Source organism: Copadichromis virginalis, linkage group LG16, assembly GCF_057382275.1.
Source record: "Copadichromis virginalis isolate Kocher_CV1m ecotype Utaka linkage group LG16, C_Virginalis_male_GT1.1, whole genome shotgun sequence".
In the NCBI taxonomy this organism is placed as follows: Eukaryota; Metazoa; Chordata; class Actinopteri; order Cichliformes; family Cichlidae; genus Copadichromis; species Copadichromis virginalis.
This window is the reverse complement of record NC_140633.1, coordinates 20537479-20560870: the sequence shown is the minus strand read 5'-3', so window position 1 is coordinate 20560870 and position 23392 is coordinate 20537479. Positions and strand designations below refer to the sequence as shown.

At 39.4% G+C, this 23392-nt stretch overlaps 3 protein-coding genes across 3 annotated transcripts; 2 read left to right on the top strand and 1 right to left on the bottom strand.

Annotated features, from left to right (window-relative positions):
• The first annotated feature begins 31 nt into the window (after positions 1-31).
• asb11 (ankyrin repeat and SOCS box containing 11) lies at positions 32-8940 on the top strand. The gene is made up of 7 exons (XM_085433701.1): positions 32-849; positions 2977-3056; positions 3158-3265; positions 6522-6672; positions 6754-6888; positions 7807-7995; positions 8205-8940. Exons 1-7 carry the CDS (start codon positions 753-755, stop codon positions 8327-8329), a joined length of 885 nt encoding a protein of 294 aa, XP_085289827.1. The 5' UTR covers positions 32-752; the 3' UTR covers positions 8330-8940.
• Positions 8941-12183: 3243 nt separating this feature from the next.
• On the top strand, positions 12184-18804 carry LOC146690662 (G2/M phase-specific E3 ubiquitin-protein ligase-like). The gene is made up of 13 exons (XM_085433696.1): positions 12184-12307; positions 12387-12499; positions 13033-13342; positions 13580-13659; positions 13820-13875; positions 13987-14014; positions 14102-14121; positions 14471-14560; positions 14657-14967; positions 15112-15299; positions 15637-15809; positions 17406-17620; positions 18128-18804. Exons 3-13 carry the CDS (start codon positions 13048-13050, stop codon positions 18361-18363), a joined length of 1692 nt encoding a protein of 563 aa, XP_085289822.1. The 5' UTR covers positions 12184-12307; positions 12387-12499; positions 13033-13047; the 3' UTR covers positions 18364-18804.
• On the bottom strand, positions 18797-22082 carry LOC146690661 (uncharacterized). The gene is made up of 5 exons (XM_085433697.1): positions 21867-22082; positions 21514-21617; positions 20381-21122; positions 19864-20082; positions 18797-19214 (listed from the first exon to the last, which is right to left on the bottom strand). The coding sequence occupies exons 2-5, from the start codon at positions 21608-21610 to the stop codon at positions 19016-19018; spliced, it is 1257 nt and encodes a 418-aa protein (XP_085289823.1). The 5' UTR covers positions 21611-21617; positions 21867-22082; the 3' UTR covers positions 18797-19015.
• Between the last annotated feature and the right edge of the window lie 1310 nt (positions 22083-23392).

Sequence of the window (23392 nt, the reverse complement as noted above, 5' to 3'; positions counted from 1 at the left end):
CCGTAGTGCAGCGGTGTACACGCTCCTATCTACTGCGGTACATTTGTGAATGAGGAAGCGTCTAAAAGTAGCTTTCATGATTGACACTCCTTTGAAACCTGAGAGCTTTTTTTTCTTTTCTTCAAATGATAAGTAAACTTTCAGAAAACCCAACGTGGGAACCAAAGTGTACTTTCTAATATATATGGCATGTGCTATGTTCTCACATGTAATTTTTGCAGATCCTGGAGAGGCATCAAACAAATATTTGTTTTGTAGATGAATCTGATTGTAAGGAAGAGTGCCAAAAAAAATCACACTTGTGAAAAAGGAGCTGATAAATAGGTGTCGCTCTTCAGGGTCAGCGACGGGGATTTGCAAGACAGAAACAAACATCATATCAAGAAGTTCAGCATGTGTTCAATGTTAAGACAACATGTTCCTGTTGGAGCTAGGGACTTTTTTTGTTAGTTTAAGGCATTTCATTTAGTTCATGTGGCAGTAATATATTTAAGGGTCTTATGGGGCTTGTCCTGGTCTGTGTGTCTTTAAGTGCTTTGTTGAAGACACCTCATGATCATTCTAGCAGCTATTGTAATGTAATGCATATACCGTTAACTCTGGCCATTCACTGGGGTGAGAGTGGGTGGAAGGTGGTAATGTGGGGGAGGTGACCAAGGGCCCAGATAAGAGAGTGAGGAAGGCCGGATTCAGGTTTGTGTATCTGGCTGGGTGAAGGAGGTGAAGGAATCTGCTGCTGTTTCGTTTTCACCATGGCTGCTGTGCAAACAGACGTTTCCCTGTGGTCGCAACCTTGGGAGAGGCCTTTGTCCATCTACGGAGGGTTGGTGTGTAACTCGCTGATGGCCGGTGAGTTTAATGTTTGTATGGTTTTTTTGCATCAGTGTTTCCAGGCCTAAAAGCTGTCCATGTGAAGTCTGATGCTGCTGTAGACAATAAAATCTGGGATGAAACCGGTTTAGCATTTTAGGATTGGGGGTCATGTTGAGAAACCAGAAGTCATAGCTGGACTGGCTAGCTGGATCAGTCCAGGCAGTCCAGGTGGGCCGATGGTAATTTTTGGTTTAAATGGGCCGATGTTTTGTTGTTGTTGTCTCCCCCCCCCTAACCGTGTAAACAGTGACAGGTGGCGGATTGGATAGATGCTGGCAGACGTGTAAAAATAGCTCAATTGTTTGGTAGTGGCTATGGTGGAGCTTTCACAGATTCAGTAAAATTAGCAAGTGGTGGAAGCCAGCAGGTGGATGGGGGGAAGGGGAGGCGGAGGTGGAGAGACCCAAGGCGGCTGTCAGGTGAAATGAGCTTCAGGTAAGAAGTTATGACCTGCAGTCTGTCTGGGTCAGATATAAACCAAGTTTAGGTGCAGTTTATTTTTGTTGTGCTAACTTTTTACAGTCAGTGACGATAACTCGTACTGTGTACTAGCTAGCATGACGGAGTTTCTATACAGTTGGGTGGGTGCTATGATGTTACTGATAGTGAACTTTATTTTATTCAAGGTTAGTTAGTAGAGTTGCCTACCGTCCTGTAAAAAAACGGAATCCTCTGGTATTCAGAGTTAATATTACATGTTTTGTATTGAGCTGAAAATAAACGCGATTTGTCCCGTACTTCAGCTACAATAAAAAAAGAGCCGCCTCTTCTTCTCTCATTCTCCCCCTCCCTCTCTCTCCTGCTGCTACTTCAATCATGAAACTGATCAATGATCAGCTGATCTGCTTTTCTCTCTTGCTTGTTTATCTCCCGCTTTGCGCCAGAAAGAGGAAACTAGCGGGGGTCGCGTTAAACAGCAGAAGCGCCTTTAAACTTGATCAGCTGTTGTTAGAATTTATTTAATATTACTTTCTAGTATCAGCTGATGTTTGTTGGAGCCACAGCAGTAAAAGCTGCTGGTCATGATGTCGGTTTGGTTATCTGGTGAGAGGGAAACATGAAGATGAAACCAGGAGATGTCCTTACTGAATCATCAGAGCTGTCAACAGGTTTACCTTTTAGGTGACATGAATGGGTTGAAGGAAAGCTATGAACTGTTTCTGAGAGACAAATAACACCAGGATCCTTTTTTTATGTAGCTGACAGCTGGTAACTGTGCAGGGGCTTTTGCCATGGGGCCAGGTAGGGCATTAACAGGGAAAGGGGGGCACAAAGAAATACTTTTCTTTGTTATTCTCATTTAAAATTTCTAGCTTTTAACAAATAATTATCCGAATCTTACAACCAAAGTTTTCATCTGATGTCAAATTTATAGAAATCCATTATTGTACGCAGTAAGTTTTTTTTCAGGGTCCCAACACAATTTCCTCAGAAGAAAGTACTGTACATGATGCCAATATTTTCCCACATTTTCTAGATACTGTACTAGTACTTTGTGTAAAATGCCATCAAAAAGTCAGTTAAGTTTTATTCTTTCTCACCTGTCTTTCTGTCTCCTTTCACTTTTAAAAGGTTGCCATGTTAGAAAGAATATTTTGCCCTGCCATGCTGTTTATTGATGTGGTAAATAAATAGTTTATGAAAATATCACTAAATCTGTCATTTATTATTTTTAATATTCAGTAATGGTCATGTCTCACCTCTAGTCTTCTCTGTCTTAATTTCAGGTTTCCACCATATGTTGTAGATAGTTCAGGAAGTTAACTCAACCAAGCAGTCTTTGGGTTTCGGCTAAGTACTGTTTAGAATACCAGAATAAGGAGGATGGTGTAGGTTTAAGTTTATTAGATTGATACATATATACCAACAAGACTGTGTACATCACTGTCACAACAACGTTTGTTTTCATTCAAAGGCTTTATGGTTTTTCCTATAATACCTGGTGGGCCGGTCTCTAGTCAAAATGCCTGGGCTGATTTTTTTTTTTTTGTCCCAGTCCAGCCCTGCCAGAAGTGTGTATGTATGTGGATGAGGTTACAGTGGTCTTGGTCTTTGTGCTTTCTGAATGTGGAAACATAACTAATTTGATTCTCTGTGTCTCAGACTTCTGGTCTGACAGAACTCCGCTCCATGAAGCGGCCTTTCAGGGCAGACTCCTCCACCTCAGGGCCCTTATCGCTCAGGTAATCTTAAATCTTGATTTGTACGTCGAGTACTTACAGTCTACAACCCGAAGACTTCTTGAAAAGAAGTCAAATGAAAATCCTCTGATCTCTCCCTGCAGGGCTTCCATGTTGACACAGTCACCATGGACGGGGTCACGCCGCTCCACGAGGCTTGCCTCGGGGCTCGTTACGCTTGTGCCAAGTTTCTTCTGGATAATGGAGCAAATGTAAGAAGGAACAGATACATTTTTCTGTCATCAAAGAAACCCACAAGTTTTATTTTGCTTATCCTTTTTGAACTTGATGCTTGATGGAGATTATAGATCATTTGGCTATTGCCCAAAACAAATGTGAGGCCAGGCATACATTTGATTTATGTGACGTGAGATAATTAGGTCATCGCTCACTCTTGGTATTTCTTTCTTAGTGTTACGCCCCGGCCTAGGCAACCGGAGTGCAACACGAAAAGCAAAGATAAGGAAAATAAAACTACGAAGAAAAACACTAAGGCTCTCCACCAAAATCCCAAAAAGTGTCTCAAAACGAATTTATTTACATCAAAACACAAAACGTCAAACTATTTACAACGGGGGGGAAGATCGCGACCATGACATACTGAAACACAGGGTTTAAATACATAGAGGGAGCAATCAGGAAATGGACCACAGGAGGGAAACACAGCTGGGGCAAATTAGAACTGACGAGACAGGGAAACGTAAACTGAAAACACTAAGATAACACAGACTTTCAAAGTAAAACAGGAAACACATAACAGTCACGCCAAAAACAACACACCGACAACACCGAAACGTAACAGTTCCCCCCACCCAAAAATCAAACATGTAACCCCAAGTGAAATGTTTTGATCAAAAGCGGATGAAGGCTGGTGGAGGCTGGAGCGGTCCCACGGACCCTCCAGCAGACGACGAAGGCCGGGGCGGTCCCACGGACCCTCCAGCGAAGGCGGATGAAGGCTGGGGCGGTCCCACGGACCCTCCAGCGAAGGCAGACGAGCAGCCCACCAGCTGCACACACGGACACGCAGCCCACCAGCTGCACACACGGACACGCAGCCCACCAGCTGCAGAAGGCTGGAGCGGTCCCTCGGATCCTCCAGCGAAGGCGGATGAAGGCTGGAGCGGTCCCACGGACCCTCCAGCAGACGACGAAGGCTGAGGCGGTCCCTCGGACCCCCCAGCGAAGGCAAATGAAGACTGAAGCGGTCCCACGGACCCTCCAGCGGAGGCAGATGAAACTGATGGAGGCCGGAGCGGTCCCCCTGACCCTCCAGCAGACGACGAAGGCTGGAGTGGTCCCACGGACCCTCCAACGAAGGCGGATGAAGGCTGGAGCGGTGCCTCGGACCCTCCAGCGAAGACGGATGAAGTCTGGAGCGGTCCCACGGACCCTCCAGCGAAGGCAGACGAAGGCTGGAGCGGTGCCTCGGACCCTCCAGCGAAGACGGATGAAGGCTGGAGCGGTCCTCGGACCCTCCAGCGAAGGCAGAAGGCCGAAGCCGTCCCTCCTTCGGACCCTCCAGCGATTGGACGAGCCCCCATATGTTACACCCCGGCCTAGGCAACCGGGGTGCAACGTAGAAAAGCAAAGATAAGGAAAATAAAACTACGAAGAAAAACACTAAGGCTCTCCACCAAAATCCCAAAAAGTGTCTCAAAACGAATTTATTTACATCAAAACACAAAACGTCAAACTATTTACAACGGGGGGGAAGATCGCGACCATGACATACTGAAACACAGGGTTTAAATACATAGAGGGAGCAATCAGGAAATGGACCACAGGAGGGAAACACAGCTGGGGCAAATTAGAACTGACGAGACAGGGAAACGTAAACTGAAAACACTAAGATAACACAGACTTTCAAAGTAAAACAGGAAACACATAACAGTCACGCCAAAAACAACACACCGACAACACCGAAACGTAACACTTAGACAAACAAAGACTTGGAAAATGATTCTGTTTAACTTGTCTAGCATTAAGGTTTCATCAAAAGGAAAAACCCACAGAAGTATAAGAACGTCATATCGTAAACCCTCCTTTGTTGTGCTAGCATGGTCTCAAACACGTTTCAGAACCTCAAAACTTTGAAATTATGTACAGATGCACCCTAAAGAGGTTACAGAAAAGGCTACATTTTTAAAAAATATATTAAATTAAGAGCATTTGGGTTGGAATGCAGGCATTTAAAGTCTTTTTTTCCAAATAAAGATTATTTTTGCACTCATAAGATGAATTACTTTATCTGATATTTTGTATTTAGTGATAAGAATTTATGTACCGTCTCATTGCTTTGATCATACATGAAAGTGGATCCCTTCACTTTTGGTTTGAAAAGTATTTGATGGATTGAAACTCAATCCTAAACTTCACATACACTAATAAAACACTGGGGGTTGGGGGAATCTAACAATTCGTTTTATCATTGTTAAGTTGATATAAAAGACTTTGGCTTGTGTCACAAGAGAGCAAACCCAGCAAATGGACTTTAGGCCTTCATGTATTAAAAACAACCCCTATATTTAAAATTATATTAGCTTGTCCAGCTAAATAATCAGAATATTAGTGAGGGCTTATGTGTAAGTGCCCCAATAACCTCATGGATGGATGGATGTTATAAAAATGGCTGTAATTTTTAAATAGTTAATGCAGTTCTTTTGGTAAACCAATTAATTTACAGCTGAAAAAATCTGCACCTCAGTTGCTTGATTTGATTGGTTTGAGCATCGTACTCACTTTCCTGTAAATTTCACTACAGGATGCCTGAAATTGTGCAGTTCAAAAAGAGCTGAGCTCATTTGCGAACTCACAGATTCTCCCGCTTTAACACAGATTTTTGTTTTCACACGTTTTAAACCACATCTGGTGTTGTTGCTGAAGAGTTTAGATTTTACTGGAGAAAGGTCAGAGCTGAAATCTGCATGCAAAGAGGCCTTCAGTTGTTGGTTGTCTCGTGTGTTTGCTCTGTTTGAGCATTTGTGTATGTTTGTGTCACTGTTACGTTTCGGTGTTGTCAGTGTGTTGTTTTTGGCGTGACTGTTATGTGTTTCCTGTTTACTTTGAAAGTCTGTGTTATCTTAGTGTTTTCAGTTTACGTTTCCCTGTCTCGTCAGTTCTTATTTGCCCCAGCTGTGTTTCCCTCCTGTTGTCCATTTTCCTGATTGCTCCCTCTATGTATTTAAACCCTGTGTTTCAGTGTGTCATGTTCGCGATCTCCCCCGTGTTGTAAATAGTTTGGTGTAAATAGCTGTAAATAGATTTGTCGATACTTTCGTTTTGGGATTTTGGTGGTGAGCTTTAGTGGGGGTTTTTTGTGTTTTTTTTTTTTTTTTTTTTTTTTTACTTTTTTTCGTGTTGCACTCCGGTTGCCTAGGCCGGGGTGTAACAGTCACATGCATGAATAAATAAATGAGGTACACTCCGTTCTTTTGGATGCATTTCCTCACAAACATCATTCTCAAGGCAATGGCAGTGTCAACAGATGGCGCCACACCTCTCTTCAATTCCTGCAGCAGCGGGAGCGCTGCCTGCCTCAAGCTCATCCTGCAGCACAGTGCCTCCATCCACACCACCTACCAGCTGGCATCTCCAATCCATGAGGCTGCCAAGAAAGGTACACAAAGGTATCCATTTACAAGAAATTTCTGGTTATGAATGTGGACTACATGTCAGCATTTGTCATCTTCTCCTCCAGATCACAGAGAGTGCCTGGAGCTGCTGCTGGCCCGTGGAGCTCAGATTGATCTGGAGCTGCCTGACGTTGGGACGCCACTCTACTCTGCCTGCATGGCCCGGGCTGCAGCCTGCGTAGAGGTGCTGCTGTATTCAGGTAATATAAGTCAGGAATAATCACCAGTCACACCTTTGCTTTTTGTTTGTTTCAGTCATGAAAATTAAGGCACTTCAAGGCCCAGTCTGTATAATAGTCTGAAGTTTTTTTTAATGAAAAACTCCACTCTTTTAATTACACAAACCAGTCTATCAAACAGTTGTTTCAGCAAACACAGTAACAGCTCTTTTATTCGCTGTATACAGTTGTAAAAGAAAGAAAGAATCAGATTTTAAAAAAACAACTTCTTGATTCTTAAACTGAGTCAGAGGTGCAATGATTAGTTATTTCATTTAGTGTTTTCTCAAACGAGAGGATTTCTTCCTTTGACATAACTTAGTTGTGAAGCTTTTCTTCTGTGCCGCCTTTCATCTTTGGGACTTAAATGCTCAAACTAGACTGCATATCTTCGAGTTTGGCTCTGCTTATCAGACAAACCGAGGCACTTGAAGGTGTCAGTTGACATTTAACACGTCTGTCTTGGATTTTGCACATTTGAAACGATAATCGCCGAGCAAAGGTGAACCAACAGGACAGAACCGTTCGTTCCAGCCATATAATATTTAAATACAGCTGACATTTTTTGTTTCTGCTGGGCTCTGAGTTACTTTTAGTGGCACGCTCTGCAGTTTCTCTCTATCGCTTTCCATCGAAGCAGAAACTCGGTGTCACAGTTCACATCAGCACACGTTTAAAAGCTTTTCTAATCAATCCAACCTGTCAGACGTAACAGCCAGTCTCAAAACTATTCAGAGCTGTGCTTTGGATTTATTTTTGAAAACTTTTTATATTAGTAGCTAATATATAACGACGTGCTGCTTTAACAATAAATCACTTACAACACACGGATGGGTTTTAATCAGAATTGTGTGATTTGCGTGCTGTTATGTGTTGAACTCTGTTTGCATGTTTGAGCAGGAGCAGATGTTCAGATCGGATGCGGGCCGGACAGTCCTCTGCATGCTGCAGTTTTGGGGGGAGGAGCTGACGTTGTGCATCTTCTCCTGGACTTTGGAGCTGATGGGTGTCGCAGGAACGCCGAGGCGAAGACTCCTCTTGATCTGTCGAAGCCAAACAGCTCAGTGAGAGCTGCACTGCTGAGCAGAGGTGTGTTATTGTCCTGTCATTATTTCATATTGTTATTATTGTTTTACATTGTTTCTTTTTAATGGTATTGTTAAGCACTTTGTGCAGCATCGTCTGTGTGGAAATGTCCTATATAAATAACTTTGACCTTGACCTTTGACCTTTTTGCACTTACATAGAGGACCCTCACTTCCTTTTATTAACAGCTGTGATCTGCCTCCTGTTCCCAGGTCCCTGCTCTCTGTCTCAGCTCTGTCGCTTACGTATTCGTCGAAGTCTCGGAAAGAGTCGTCTGCACAGGGCCTCGAGCCTCTTTGTCCCTCACAGTATCAAGGACTTCCTCCTCTACCAATGACACATCTCTGCCGTCCTTTTTTTTTTTTTTTTTTTTTTTTTTTGCTTCGCCATTCAAGAAGAAAGGATAAAAGGCGTCCACATTCAGAGAGTTTTCATCCATAGCTTCATAATTCAGATGCTTTTAGTATTATAATAACAGCTTTCTGAGAACTGCTCAATGAAATCTTTTGGATACAAGGGAGGGACGCTTCAGGATAAGCTCTGTTCATCCTGCAGGGACTTTAATGTATCAGGTTTTTGTATTTTTGTACTTTCTTTTCAGCGCTCATGAATTTTACATGATTCCAAAGTGTTTTTAAAGTTGAACATCGCCAATTTTACACATCAAAGTCTTTTATGTTTGGGAGTACTTGTGCATATATTAAAAATAAGTTGTATAAAAACTAGCTCCACAGGAAGCTTTGTGGATGTCATTTGAATAAGCATCAGCTGGGGGTGAAAACTGCAGATCAGACCTTTTTGTAGCTTTGTAGCAACCACAGACTGTGTGCCTATGAGTACAACACAGGAGAATTCACACCACTAATGTTAGAGAGTTGGAAAAAAACAAAAAACAAAATCTTATGTTAAAATTCTTTTTCTCATAAATGTTTCTAATGGTTTTGTAAACTTTGAATGTGGCCTGTTTTGTTCACATTTCTGTGTTTTTATTTGTGGAATCTTTCGTATTGCCGTTAGTACACGGGCCGAGGTGGTCATCACACATCGTCTCTCTGACATCACACAGAGTAAGACTGAGGGTTTCTGAGCACCTCACAGGATGCTTTATAACTGCTTTAATTCTTCGTGATGCTGATTCAAAAAGGCGCCTGAAACATTCCTCATACAGTTTGGTCAGTGTTGATATGACAGCATCACACAGCTGCTGCTGATGCTTCGACTGCGCATCCATGACATAAGTCTTGCGTTACACCACATCCCATAGGTGCTCTGCTGGATTGCGATCTGGTGACTGTAGAAACTGTTTGGTCACAGTGAACCTGTTGTCATGTTCAAAAAACTAGTCTGAGATGATCTGAGCTTTGTGATATGGAGCATTAGGACAGTAACTAACTGAACTAAATCAAATAATACAATATATTACAAGGTTACAAAATAGCCCGAATAAACACAAAACACTGTAGTTATACATTTTCCAGTATATTACACATAATTAAATAGTTGAAGTTGAGGTGCTTCATATCATGTTGGCTTTATTTCTTCTGTAGAGGATGTGCTGCGGTGTGTATTTGTGTGCTTTAGATGGAGGAATTGTACTGCAAGTTAGCCACAGGCAGAAATGATTTCCTTTGTCGGTCAGTGGTGCATTTAGGGTAATCCAAGTCTTTCACTGACTGTGCTCCTGTGACTGGACCTCATGGAGTGGCTGGGAGGTACTGTCTGGCATTGTCCTTATCTTGGACAACAATACTCAGATATGCTGCAGTACGGTGGCCCCTAGAGACAGCACGTACAAAATACAAAACACATGCAAAATCCAAAGCACATGCAAAATACAAAACACATGCAAAACCCATAGCACATGCAAAATACAAAACACTTACAAAATACAAAACACATGCAAAATACAAAACACTTACAAAATACAAAACACATGCAAAATACAAAACACATGCAAAAGACAAAACACATGCAAAATACAAAGCACATGCAAAATACAAAACACATGCAAAATACAAAACACATGCAAAAGACAAAACACATGCAAAATACAAAGCACATGCAAAATACAAAACACATGCAAAATACAAAACACATGCAAAATACAAAACACATGCAAAAGACAAAACACATGCAAAATCCAAAACACATGCAAAATCCAAAACACATGCAAAAGACAAAACACATGCAAAATACAAAACACATGCAAAATACAAAACACTTACAAAATACAAAACACATGCAAAATACAAAACACATGCAAAATCCAAAGCACAACGGAAGTGCTCCAGGACGCTAGGGGCAGTGTTGAGCTAGATTTGCAAAATAAACGGCAATTTTGTTGAAAACACAGGGAGATGGATACCAGCGAAAAACACCATCAAGGATAGTCACCACGCCTCATAATAAAGGTAATGTGCAAACTGTTGTTAGTTTGATTGTTTGTTTTTATTAATATGAACGCTTGGTTTATGCTTTGCTCATAGACAACTGGTTTTAAAAAATGGATAAAAGTATGAAAACGTAATGTTTTAGCGATTTCTGTCCTTTGCTAAACATCCAAAGTAGCATGCTGTGCACTTTATATACATATATATAATGAAAGTTAAGATAAAATATGTAATCTCCTGTGCATTCAGGAGTCTTAATGTAAGATGTGAAATACTTGTATTTTCTGTGGGTTGTAGTGAATCTTAATTTTGTAAAACATTTGATGGGGTCATTTTTACAGATGTACTGTCCCTTCTGTGGACACCTCTTGGCAGACAGTCCTGCCTTTTGTAATCTATGTGGTAAAAACTAGAGATGGCACGATACCACTTTTTTATGTCCGATACCGATACCGATATCATAAATTTGGATATCTGCCGATACCGATATGAATCCGATATAGTGTTTTTTAATCAACAAAACTGTTTTTTAAATATCTTGCTGCATTTTGCAAGTCTGCAAGTTCATACTCAAGTTTAAAACAACAACTACACTAAAGCTATTCTGTTATACCTGTATACAAAAAAAATATTTCATAGTTCAGCAATACTGATCAATCTAATAAACTTAGACCTACACCATCCTCCCTATTCTGGTATTTTAAAGAGTACTTAGCGTAAATATTAAGCAACCTAACTAATAGGGTTCCAACTCCCAGCAACAACAAACATAAATAAATAAAAAATAAGGAACCACCCCTCACGCTCCACCTCATGATGCTTAATCGACGTAATCAACCTTAATTTGATGCAGTGTGAAAAAAAATGCACAGAAATCAATTATTTTTCAAGAAATATTAAATAGATTCAACATCTTTCTTCAACAAAATTGCAGACTGCACAGATGGTACCTTCCCAAAGTAAAAAGTACTATAGCTTACTAGGGTATATATTAGACTTAATAGTCACTATATACAGTAATTGACTTCTATTCATTTTACATCAAATTAAAACTTTGTGTGTCAGATAATTATTTATTAAAAGCTCGACATTTTAAATGAGAATAAGAAAGAAAAGTATGTCTTTGTGCCCCCTTTTCCCTGTTCATGCCCTATCGGCCCCCCTGGCTAAACTTTGCTAGATCCGCCCCTGCACAGTTACCAGCGTCAGCTACGTAGAAAAAGATCCTGGTGTAGAAAGTAATATTAAATAAATTCTAACAACAGCTTATCAAGCTTAAACGTTCTGCTGTTGTTCAGCCGCTGGTTTCCTCTTTCTGGTGCAAAGTGGGCCAAAAGCAAACTAGAGAGACGGACTCGCGACAGAAAAGCCGATCAGCTGATCATTTAAGCAGTTTCACGATTGAAGTAGCAGCCGGAGAGCGAGAGGCAGTCGCTCCTTAAGCTTAACGCAGGAATGCTTTACAAACATTCAGAGATGGACTTACACACTTGCTTTACTTCTCTCGGGGATAACTTTGTCGGAGATGAAATGCCAGGTTGCTAGCGAAGCTCCAAATGCTATCCAGACCACTGACAGGTCCCGCATGCCACAGCCGCTCTATCACGTGACCACACTGCTCCGACGTGCTAACGTTCTGAGGTGAGTTACATCGTGTTGCAAGTTTTGTGAGGTGCTTTCGTGATATTTAATGGATCGGATTACATTTTTTATTTTTCTCCGATATCCGATCCAGTAATTTAGGTCAGTATCGGACCGATACCGATACGTAATATCGGATCGGTCCATCTCTAGTAAAAACATCAAGTTTTTAAAGGACATCACCAGCACTGTGTCGAGAAATCCTGCCCTTAGTGAAGAGGCAGCAGCTCTTCCATCTACCAGTTCCAGCATCCTGACTGGCACAACTATACAGTCTACACAGGGTAAAAAACATATTTGTATTAAGTAAATCTTGTTAACTGTCCCTTCCCTAAAATTATAACTTTTTTTTTCTGTTTATAGCTGGGAAATCATTAGTGGAGTCATTCATAAAATTTCGGGATGTGAAAGAAAGGGAAAGAAAGGCATTTTTTTCAAAGAAACACCAGGAACAGAAGGAACAGAAACCAGTGAAGGTATGTCATAAACTTGAACGTGGAAGTTGACCACTTTTGTTGCTAATACAAAATCCAAATTACCTTTAGCACTGCCAAGGCATCACTGTAAACTTCCATATGCATATGAAAGGAACTGTATATATTGCAAGGGTGGCTAACTATGTCCTCTACAGCTATGGACCCCCCCGTACTATCTCTGTTTAATTTACTTTCAGGCTGATTGCTGTTCATTGCCTGTATATGGTGTGTTCAGCTAATCACAACCTTGGACATTAGTGTTGCTCGGGGAACGTCGAGTTGCCGCTCTTGGGGGTTGTAGTTCACCACTGATACAGGGCTTACAATTTTTAACCTGATCTGAATTTCTTAATTGTCAGCCTTTGGTCAACAGTCCTTCAATAATATATGCCCCCTGTTAAAACTATATTTAGTCGCTAATGTTGTCTTTTGAGTCATAGCACAGCTGGAGCACAACTACAGATCAGAAATAAAATGGAAGACCATGTAGGAACAAAGATGTAAAAACATGTTATTGTTAATCTCATTTCTAGATACAGATTGGCATCATGAGAAGGACCAGTGATGGTATAAGACCTGTTCGAGGAAAGTCACTTCCGGTTGATGTTCATTCTCACTGGTCAACTGAGCAAATCTTGTCTGCCAGCGTGAAAAAACATAAGGACTTTAACCAGGCCATGGCCGATGGACCCTATGTACTGCTATACCCTGATGCAAGGGAAGTTAGCACAATTCCTGGAACCAACACCCCTTTCACCATCCAAAAATACAAGGATGCCATAGGGAAGGCCTATCAAAGAGTAACTCTCTACATTTGTAACCATGATGACTTCTTTAATACTGGTAAGTGATTTTGATAAAGCAGTGACAATCATAAAGTTTAGATATTAAAAATAATTCAAGATTTTTCCAAAAAATGTTAATCAGAGAGTGACATGATTTTGCCACAGATTTTAAATATATTTAATTTGTGCTGCATAGCCAAAGTGTTGTATATGTTTGCTAATTGTTAGATATACCTTTCAATACATACATATATTTAAATTAGACTGTATTTTTTGAATCATTGAATATTTGCAGATTGCAACACAGAGTGTGAATCTGAAGAGGACAATGAAGTTCAAGTAAAAGTAGTAGAAAGCCCACTGTCGGACACTGTGGTTAGTCTTTTTTTTTTTTTAACGGTGTTTTGTGTGTGTGTGTGTGTGTGTGTGTGTGGGTGGGTGTGTGTGTGTGTGTGTGTGTTTGTATACACCAATATAATCAAGAAAAGTTTAAAGTTTTAAAAAGTGCTGTTAATCTTATTTTACTACTTATCAGGTATGGGATTTTCCAGATAATCACAGCACGCCGGAAAGAGCACCTTCAAGAAATAGGTAAGTTTTGTATTGTGGAGAATACAGTGCGGCGACCGTGAATAGGGTGGAGCCAAAATACATTCTTGTGTATTATATTGTAAATTCTGAAATAATTTAAATTCTTTACAGGGGGTCAAACTTGCAAACTTCTTCTGAAGTAAGACTCTGAAAAATGTCATTAATAATTATCATACAGGCTACAAACATAAATTATATTAACTGTTCATATATTTTTGATATTTAGACTCAAGGTCCCTGCTACAGGTATGTTTTGGACACAGAAATTTGTGTATTGACACACTAGACCAGTGGTTCTTAACCTTGTTGGAGGTACCGAACCCCACCAGTTTCATATGCGCATTCACTGAACCCCTCTTTAGTGAAAAAAATAAATAAATTCAAATTCAAGACATAGATATGTTTTTATTGGTGCACAAAATGAGCCGTGCATGTCATGGTGGAGGCTCTGCCGAACCCCTGAGACCGACTCACCGAACCCCTAGGGTTCGATCGAACCCAGGTTAAGAACCACTGCACTAGACCAATAAAATATTAGTTAACTTTAGATTTTAAGAAATGTTCTACTTTTCCCACTAAATGTTTTTCATTGCAGCACATACACAAGTGTTTATGCACCGATTGTAATTGATAGTGACTCAGACAAAGAAGTTCTCATCGAAAAGGATGAGAGTGAAACACAAAGGTAAGTATACATTTAAATGTGAGAATGTAAATATGATAAAAGTGAGTAATAACATCCTCATTTTATGTGATATTTAATAATTTTTTTATGTTCTAGTACAAATGGCCTGTCTGCTGCAGAAGTACTCGAAGAGCTGGCGTCTAAGACAATAAAAACATCTGTCAGCAGATTTAATATAAACAGGGCAAATGTTTGGGATGGAGCATCTCGGGGCTTTAGACGTGTGTCTTACAACCCAACTGATGATATACTTGTGAAGTTCAGCGATGATGCAGGACAGCGTGAAGATGGAATGGATAATGGTGGTCCTAAACGTGAATTTTTGACATTATTAATGAAATGCCTTAGATCGCGACGAATCTTTGATGGACCTGAGGACAGCAAATTTCTTACATTTGACAGCGCTGGTGAGAAATTTATACCATCTGACTATAAAATTAAATTAATACATTCTGAAGTTAAGCTTGGATGATTAATTTTTTATTAAAATAAAAAGGCATATAATTTAAAGCATTATTTTAGCATAACTAACTAAATAAATCCATTACCAGCTGCAAGAGAGGATGAATATTTCCTTACTGGCAGAATGATTGCCACATCATTGGTACATGGTGGTCCAGGGCCTGCCTTCCTCTCCAAGACACTCTACCAGCATCTGATTGGGACAACAAAGTCTGATGTGGTGGAGGTCACGATTGAAGATGTAACTGATGAAGCTACAAAAGCTTTTCTGTTGGAAGTATGTTGATTTAAATATTCGATTGTAAAACTACAATTTCCTTTGTTATCACAAAGCTTGATGTGTTAATTGCACATTGGACTGTAACGCTGTGCTCCATAGTAGTTGTAATTTTAATCAACATGCTAAGTGTACCAATGTTTGTTAATTATGAACAAAGATAAATGTTTGACTTTAAGTAGAGGAGTAGAAAACAATACCAGAATAACATGCTTTAAAATATAGACCAAACATTGAAGTGCACTAGTAATTATATTTAAAATGATTTTGATGTGAACGTCATGGACAACAACCTTGTGATACTGCAATTTTCTTTTTTTTATTATGTAAACACTAGATATCCAATGCTGCAACGCTGAAGGAACTCCATGGGTGCATTGAAATGCATTGCAGCTTATTGCAGACAGCTGGCTGCTATGTATTTCCGGACTCTTTAGATGGTAAAGGCAACATCATTAAGGACTACCTTAAGTGGTACATCATATACCGCAACCACTTCTCAATCCAAAGGTAACATATTTGTAAGTATTTGGACTGATAGTAAATAATGGGGCAATGTAGCTACAGTATTTTAATAATAGTTTTTTAACAAAATTGTTTTTTAAACCATAAGCAACACTATAATGAATTGATAACAAACCACAGCTACAGAAGCCGCCTATTCTTTTGACCAAATTTTTTTTCGAATAATATGTATGTTTCTGCTTAATTTTACAGTTTTGCATCTTCCCTTTTTACTTATAGTTTCCATGGCTAATTATACTTTGAGCCTAATGTTTGCAAAAAGTTTTTGAGTTATCATGCATGTGCTTTACTCAGTATGGAAAAAATCATGTGAAGCTGCGAGGACAGAGATCAAATTTCAAACTTTTAAACACTTATTCTATTAGAATTCTTGTTACTTATCAGTCCCCGCATAAAACTGGATAAAGCTGCAAACACAAGTTCAGCCAGTGACCATGTTTAGGCAGGTACTTTAAAAAAATGCAGTGCAAATTTGATTTTTGCAGGTGGTTTGATCTTTTACATTATTGATTTTATTGAGAATAAACCGTACTGTAACGTTCACAAGAACCAGACGGTTGGGGTCTCAGTTTGTCCGTTTATTCGGCACATAAGCCAGCGGGTTGTTAACTCAGGGGGAAGCGCTCTCGAACTACACCTCTCTTCAGCCTGGCACACACACAGAACAACCAGGTCACCCCACCCCTTCCTGTACACCACCCTCACTACTTCCTGCAGCCCAACCAAACATGAATCTTAAAGGAACAACAACAGTGTGCAGAGAAAAACCAACATGTCACTGTCCAGTAACACTTAACCATCGTTACAGTACTGTACTGACTGAAAATGCATTTGCAACATTGTGGCTGAAGTAACTTAAGCTCCAGTTTCCAACATTCACTTGCTGATGAATAGAAATGCAGATGGTAAAATATAAATTCGGAAGGTGGCATGGTGGAGCAATGGATAAAACATCAGACTGGGATTCAGAAGGTAGCACGTTCGATGAGAGCCCACACACCAGGTGTGTCCTTGAGTAAGACAGCCAGCACTAACTCACTGCTCACCCCAAGGGTGATGGGTTAAATGCTGAGATCTAATTTCCCCCTAGGATCAATAAAGTCTGTAAGAGCCAAAGTCAATGTTTATGTTTTTCCTTTTTTGTTTTGGTGGCACAGGTGTATAGCTTTACCTGCGTCTCAGGTGATGGTATGTGGGTGTGGTCACAGTCTATTTACCTGATGTCGGTGTTCGCAGCAGGTGTGTTGGGTGAGTGGTTTGTGGGCAAACTTTTCTGTTGACCGTCATTTTTTGGCACACCAGTTAATCCATGCGCTAGTTGGAAATTGATTGAAAGCGCAAATGTTTGTTCTTGTTTTGTTCTTAAAATAAATGCGCAAAGTACAAGTTCGACTCATTATGGATTATTGGAGGCGCGTCACAGGGACACAACCAACTCAGCCGGCCGCGGCTTTATTTACGGATGAAAGTCGCAACAAAGTCTGTAAAATTCATTGTGCTTTCGGAATAATTAAAATAAAACATTCAAAAAGTGTTTTTCATTTTTTTATTGTAGTGCTGATGACAATTTTCCCCTTATAGATTTAAGGATGGCCTCACAACACTTGGTGTAATCCATGCCCTGCAGCAGCATCCTTTGTTGTTCCAACCCTTCATGTGCTCAAGACCAGAGCCGCTGACATCTGATTTTTTAGAGGACATGTTTGCTGTGGTCCTGAGCGAACCTGGCAGTTCAAGACGGCAGGAAGAAACCAGGGTGCTTGGATTCTGGCGAGACTATCTGATAGACGCTGAAGGTTTGTTTAATACAAAACTTGTACTGCAAACAAATTTCTACGATCAGTGAAAACCAATAAAGCAGCTCTTTCATGAATATTACTTTTATGATATATATTTTTTAAGTTTAAACTGTCAGGTGATATTTCTGCTATAGAACAGAAGCACTTTTTTTGTCTTTTAGCAGTTGAATCTCATCCCTTGGGGGATGAATGTGCTGCCAGCAGTGGCTATTGGGGAGCTACCTAGCATGAACAAAACAATAATAACAGAGTCAAATTATCACCTTTACAGTTTCTGTTTAAAATGGAAAAATTGTACCGCAATAGTAAGTCACCACAGAGCTGCTGTTTTATATATTTTTTTATATTGAACTGGTATGGGTGTTTGTGCTATTAATCTTGGAAAAACAGTAAAAACATAACACTTTGGAACATTTGAGGATCCAAGTTTCTGATATTCTGCTTTGTATTTGGAATTATTATAAAATAAAGAATTATCTTTAGCTACATTCTATTTAATTATAGATACCAAAACAGCAGTCTCCCTACAAGACATCCTGATGTTTGCCACGGGCCTAAACAGCATTCCACCAGCTGGAATGGAACCAAGACCAAGATTGCTGTTTGGTGATGCATCACGTTTCCCAATTGGGAAAACATGTGCAAACACCATTGTGATACCAATGGCTCAGTCATATAAGCAGTTCCAGGATGATATGGACTTTGGAATATTAAACTCTCCTGGTTTTGGTCTGTATTGATCGACTTACAGTTTGATCCTCACACTGTAATATAGTCCTCATTTCAACTGTGTTTTTGTTCTTATACAAAAAGGTTTGTTTAAAGAAATTGGCTAGATATCTGTTGGGCCAAGGCCTTTGTTTTAGTTACAATGCTAAAGTAAATGTCTGTGATTTGAAAGGATTACTTTTTAGTACCCTTAGCTTTAGAATTCCCTTTACTACTATCCAGCATTTAGAAAAGATATATTCATAGATATTGTACATTTTACACAATTTCTATTTCAGTGCAAAGTGTAATTTGCCTTGTTAACGTTAACAATAAATCTTATTACTTAAATTAGAGTGTTTTTACTCCTTTATTTTATATCAACCTGTATTAATAAAGCTAATAATACCAACACGTGTCTTGCATTTAAGGTGGAGGTTAAGAGAGTCTTCACAATATCATCTGTTAGGATAAATAATTTATTTGATCTCATCGTCACAACTGATATTCTTATTTGGAAAAACACAAAGGCTATTTTTTTAAGTGACTATAAACTGATGAACTATAATTGTGATCTACTTGAAGCAAAAAACATTTTTTTTTGCCTTAACAAAAGTGCAGGTGGTGCATTATTATAACCACAAAGTGGAATCCACAGTTCTGGGATGTGTGGGAACCTTGGCATTACAACCCAGCAAGTCCTTTTAGTCTGATGTAGTTCTCCACACAAGATTCCAATGTCTGTGATGAACTGAAGCCACTGTTTAGTCCTTCAAAATATTCCTGTAGGTGAGGGTCTCCACAGAAATCGGGAGTTGAACTCATCCTGAACTGGCTCAGCTCTTGATGTCCAACTGCAAGGCCACAGTCGCGTCCACCAAACCTAAAAGTTTGTACAAGGAAAATTTTTACTATTAAAATACTAAGAAAACGCTACAACATCCTTGTCTCTGTAGGGGGGGGGGAAATTATGCTTAAAGTGAACATATGCTTTTACTTAAGACCACTGGCTGTATTATGGCATTGAATAGACTAGAAGGTGGTCAGAGTTCCTGTAACTACCTGTCTTGAACAATTGACTTGCTGAAAACATTGGCAGATTTTTGTCATGTATTTAAGGAGATAATATAAAACGGCTTTTCATAAATTTTAGCACTGGAATCAACATGTGAAAAAAGTAGACCTATTTAGTCCAAATTTTGGGTGGTACAAACACTGTGGTGTCTGTTTTTTATGACCATACAGTAAAAGAAGACTATATGATCAAGTGCATAGATCAGTGCGCCCCAGGGTGACTGTGGCTACAATGTAGCTTGCCATCACCAGTGTGTGAATGTGTGTGTGAATGGGTGGATGACTGTTTGTGTAAAGCGCTTTGGGGTCCTTAGGGACTAGTAAAGCGCTATACAAATACAGGACATTTACCATTTAGAGATTAAAAGGTGCTAAAAAAAAATGTCATTTTTGTGATTTCTACTTAAATTACAGACTTTTGATTTTTCACATTTTAAATTGACAAGAGTGATACAAACCTATGAGGCAGGTAATACATCACATCCGGTTTACCAGATGGACAGCGTGACTGGCTAACTGGACGGATCAGGTGCGTGTTCCACTTTCTTTTGCATTCATCCAGATCCCTCTGAAGCACAGCCATGAAAATGAAGCGCACCAAGCACATGTGTTCATGACTACCATTAAAGAGGTGCATTTCCTTCATGTCACTCAAAAGGTCCATCCAGAACTGTGTTCTAGAAGAGACAAAAACATACCATCAGTTCAAAATCACTATCCTTCAAAGCCTCACTATTTCTTACGTTTATGAAACTGTTTCTTGAGTTGATGTAAAGTGCGTGCATTTTGGATTTCTATTCATCTCACTTTCTTTATTGACAGTTTAAATTTTCTATCTTATACTTGGCTACACATTGAAGCTATAAAGGAAAGGTGGTGTAACACAAATCAAGGCTTCTGCATCACAGACTATATATTACAGCCACACTTTTATTTGCTTAATATAGTTGTTTCTTGAAAAATTTTAAAACCTACCGCTGTTTTCTGAAGTACGACCACCAGCTTTCAATTCTTTGATTTGTTATTGAAGATCCATACATATGACTGGCAGCTCCTGCAAAAAAATCCTGATGAGATGACCGTAAGGCACAATGCATTGCTGCCATCGTCCCATTTTCAGTGCCGCAGTATGTGCGAAGTCGCACTGGTATGACTCCAAACTCTGAAGCACACTGAACGTAGTGTTGAGCTATGACTTCTGGGTTGCTGTTAGTTGCTCCGCAAACCAACCATAATATCTTCCGCGAATAGCCATCAATACAGCCACTGATAGTCAAACCATATGGCTTTAATTTGTCATATCCATCAACATGCCAAGTGTGGTTTGGTCCAGGTGAATCGTAAACTCTTCGTAAAAACTTTTTCTTTGAGCGCTTTTGGACTCCAGATGGGTCGAGCTCTGCCATCATCACCATTACATCATGCCTTTTCACAGAAAGATGGTGTTTCTGACGCAGTGTCTGCCACATTGAACGGTATCCATAATGTTGACCAGGTCCCTTCAGCTCTTCTATTATTGCAGCACAAATCAAGGCCTGAGTTGAGTAATGTTTTTTGCGGGACAGTGATAAACTTCTTAATCTACTTTTAAGTGTGGTCAGACTGATCTTCTGTTTATGTTTTGAGGCCAAAATGTCCAATGTTTCATTATAGGAGTAACCGTCTCTGAAATATTTCTGAATGAGGTCTTCAATGGAAATGTTTTCTTGAATTGATCCTTATAAACAGAAAAAAAATAAGATGGGAAATGGTAAAATAGATCATCAGACAAGAAATGTGCAGTTTTAAATAACAATGACATTTAAAAACCAATGTATTGTCTCATTATTAAACGAAATTAATATGTTGCTTCTTTGGGCCTCAGTAAATTCAAGACAAATAAAGTCTACAACTATAACCCTAACCTGGACGATTAAGAATCTTCACAGATATATACCTTACTGGTTTAAATGATTGCAAAATAATGTGTATGCAATTTATATAACATAAAAATAATATAGTAAATAAGGACTGCATTCAAATGTAAATAAACTGTAAACAGCCAAATGGCAGCTTTGTGAACTGGTTCAGACAACCTTTTTTATATATGTTATTTGTGAAATACTTACTGTTGTTGACAAACGCCAAAAACTCAATATGTTTGCCACATGAACCGCAGAACTTGACAACTTCTCTCACGTTATGGCCACAATATGGACAAAACATTCTTACCCTGAAACAAACAGCATTTTTCTTTTAAAATGGAGTATTAAAACGGAAAAGGGCAGACCTAAGCTAAAGTGTATATACACAGACGCATTTCCAACACAACAGCTACGTTGCTAGCGTAAAACTGAACTTCCAAAACACAACTACCTAGATAACTTAAATTACACAATTGAGAGCATATGTGTATTAGTTGTTGATTTATACACAAACACTAATATATATTCAAATAATTTAAAAAAAAAGGTTCATTTACCTTTTACTGCCACACACCAAATCCGGTCATTAGAAACTTCATGGCTTATGTAGCCACTAGGTAACAAAAACTCAACACTGCCCCTAGCGTCCTGGAGCACTTCCGTTGTGCTTTGTATTTTGCATGTGTTTTGTCTTTTGCATGTGTTTTGTCTTTTGCATGTGCTTTGGATTTTGTATGTGTTTTGTATTTTGCATGTGTTTTGTATTTTGTATGTGTTTTGTATTTTGTATGTGTTTTGTATTTTGCATGTGTTTTGTATTTTGCATGTGTTTTGTATTTTGCATGTGTTTTGTATTTTGCATGTGTTTTGTCTTTTGCATGTGCTTTGGATTTTGTATGTGTTTTGTCTTTTGCATGTGTTTTGTATTTTGCATGTGTTTTGTCTTTTGCATGTGTTTTGTATTTTGTATGTGTTTTGTATTTTGTATGTGTTTTGTATTTTGCATGTGTTTTGTATTTTGTAAGTGTTTTGTATTTTGCATGTGTTTTGTATTTTGTATGTGTTTTGTATTTTGCATGTGCTATGGGTTTTGCATGTGTTTTGTATTTTGCATGTGCTTTGGATTTTGCATGTGTTTTGTATTTTGCATGTGCTTTGGATTTTGCATGTGTTTTGTATTTTGTACGTGCTTTGTCTCTAGGGGCCACCGTACTGCAGGATGTTGGTACCAACAAGCCCAAGAAAATATCCGCGCACCAATAATCCCCAGCAGCCTTAATCAATGATACATCATCTGAATGTTGCAGCAGAATTCCCATCAGTCCAGGAAACATTTTTTAAATCTTCTGTTGTCCAGTTTTGATGATCTTGAGTCAATTCTAGCTAGATGTGTTCTCCTGCTGCTGTTGCTCGTCTGCTACATTTCACTGTGGATTCAAGGATGTTCTGCATTTCTTTGTCTTCTCTGAGTCACTGTTGCCTTCCTATCAGCTTGAAACTGTCTGATTATTCACCTCTGAAATCACCGAGACATTTTCCCCAAGAGAACTGCTGCGCCGTGGATATTTTATCCTTTTCATTCAATTCTCTCAGCTGGAAATTCAACACAGCATCTTGACCATTCCTACATGGATAAATGTACTGATTTGCTGCAATGTGACTGGCTCATTAGATATTTCTGTTAAAGAGCAGTTGAAAATAAAGTGGGCGGTGAGTGTATTTATGTCACAAGACGCACCTCAGACACCATCCTGAAGAGAACTAAGCTTCTGGAGACAAACTGTTTTATGCTTGATTACGACTGAGCTGCGTGTGAATGATACATTTGTGTACTTGCACGTGCTGTGGCTCAAAATAAGAGTTTAATAATGAGGGGCAGAAAAATAAAAACAAAATATACTGAAGGAAAACAGCAGCTGCAGTAAAGGATCCAAATAACTGAGGGTTAGAGTGTGTTTTGTGGCGGATGTTGCTCAGGGGGAATTAATTTTCTGACTTCAAATGTCACTCTGAAAGGTCACCTCTGCAAAGACCTGAAAGAACTTGTTGGAACAGATTTAACTTGACGTGTCTTCACCGAGAC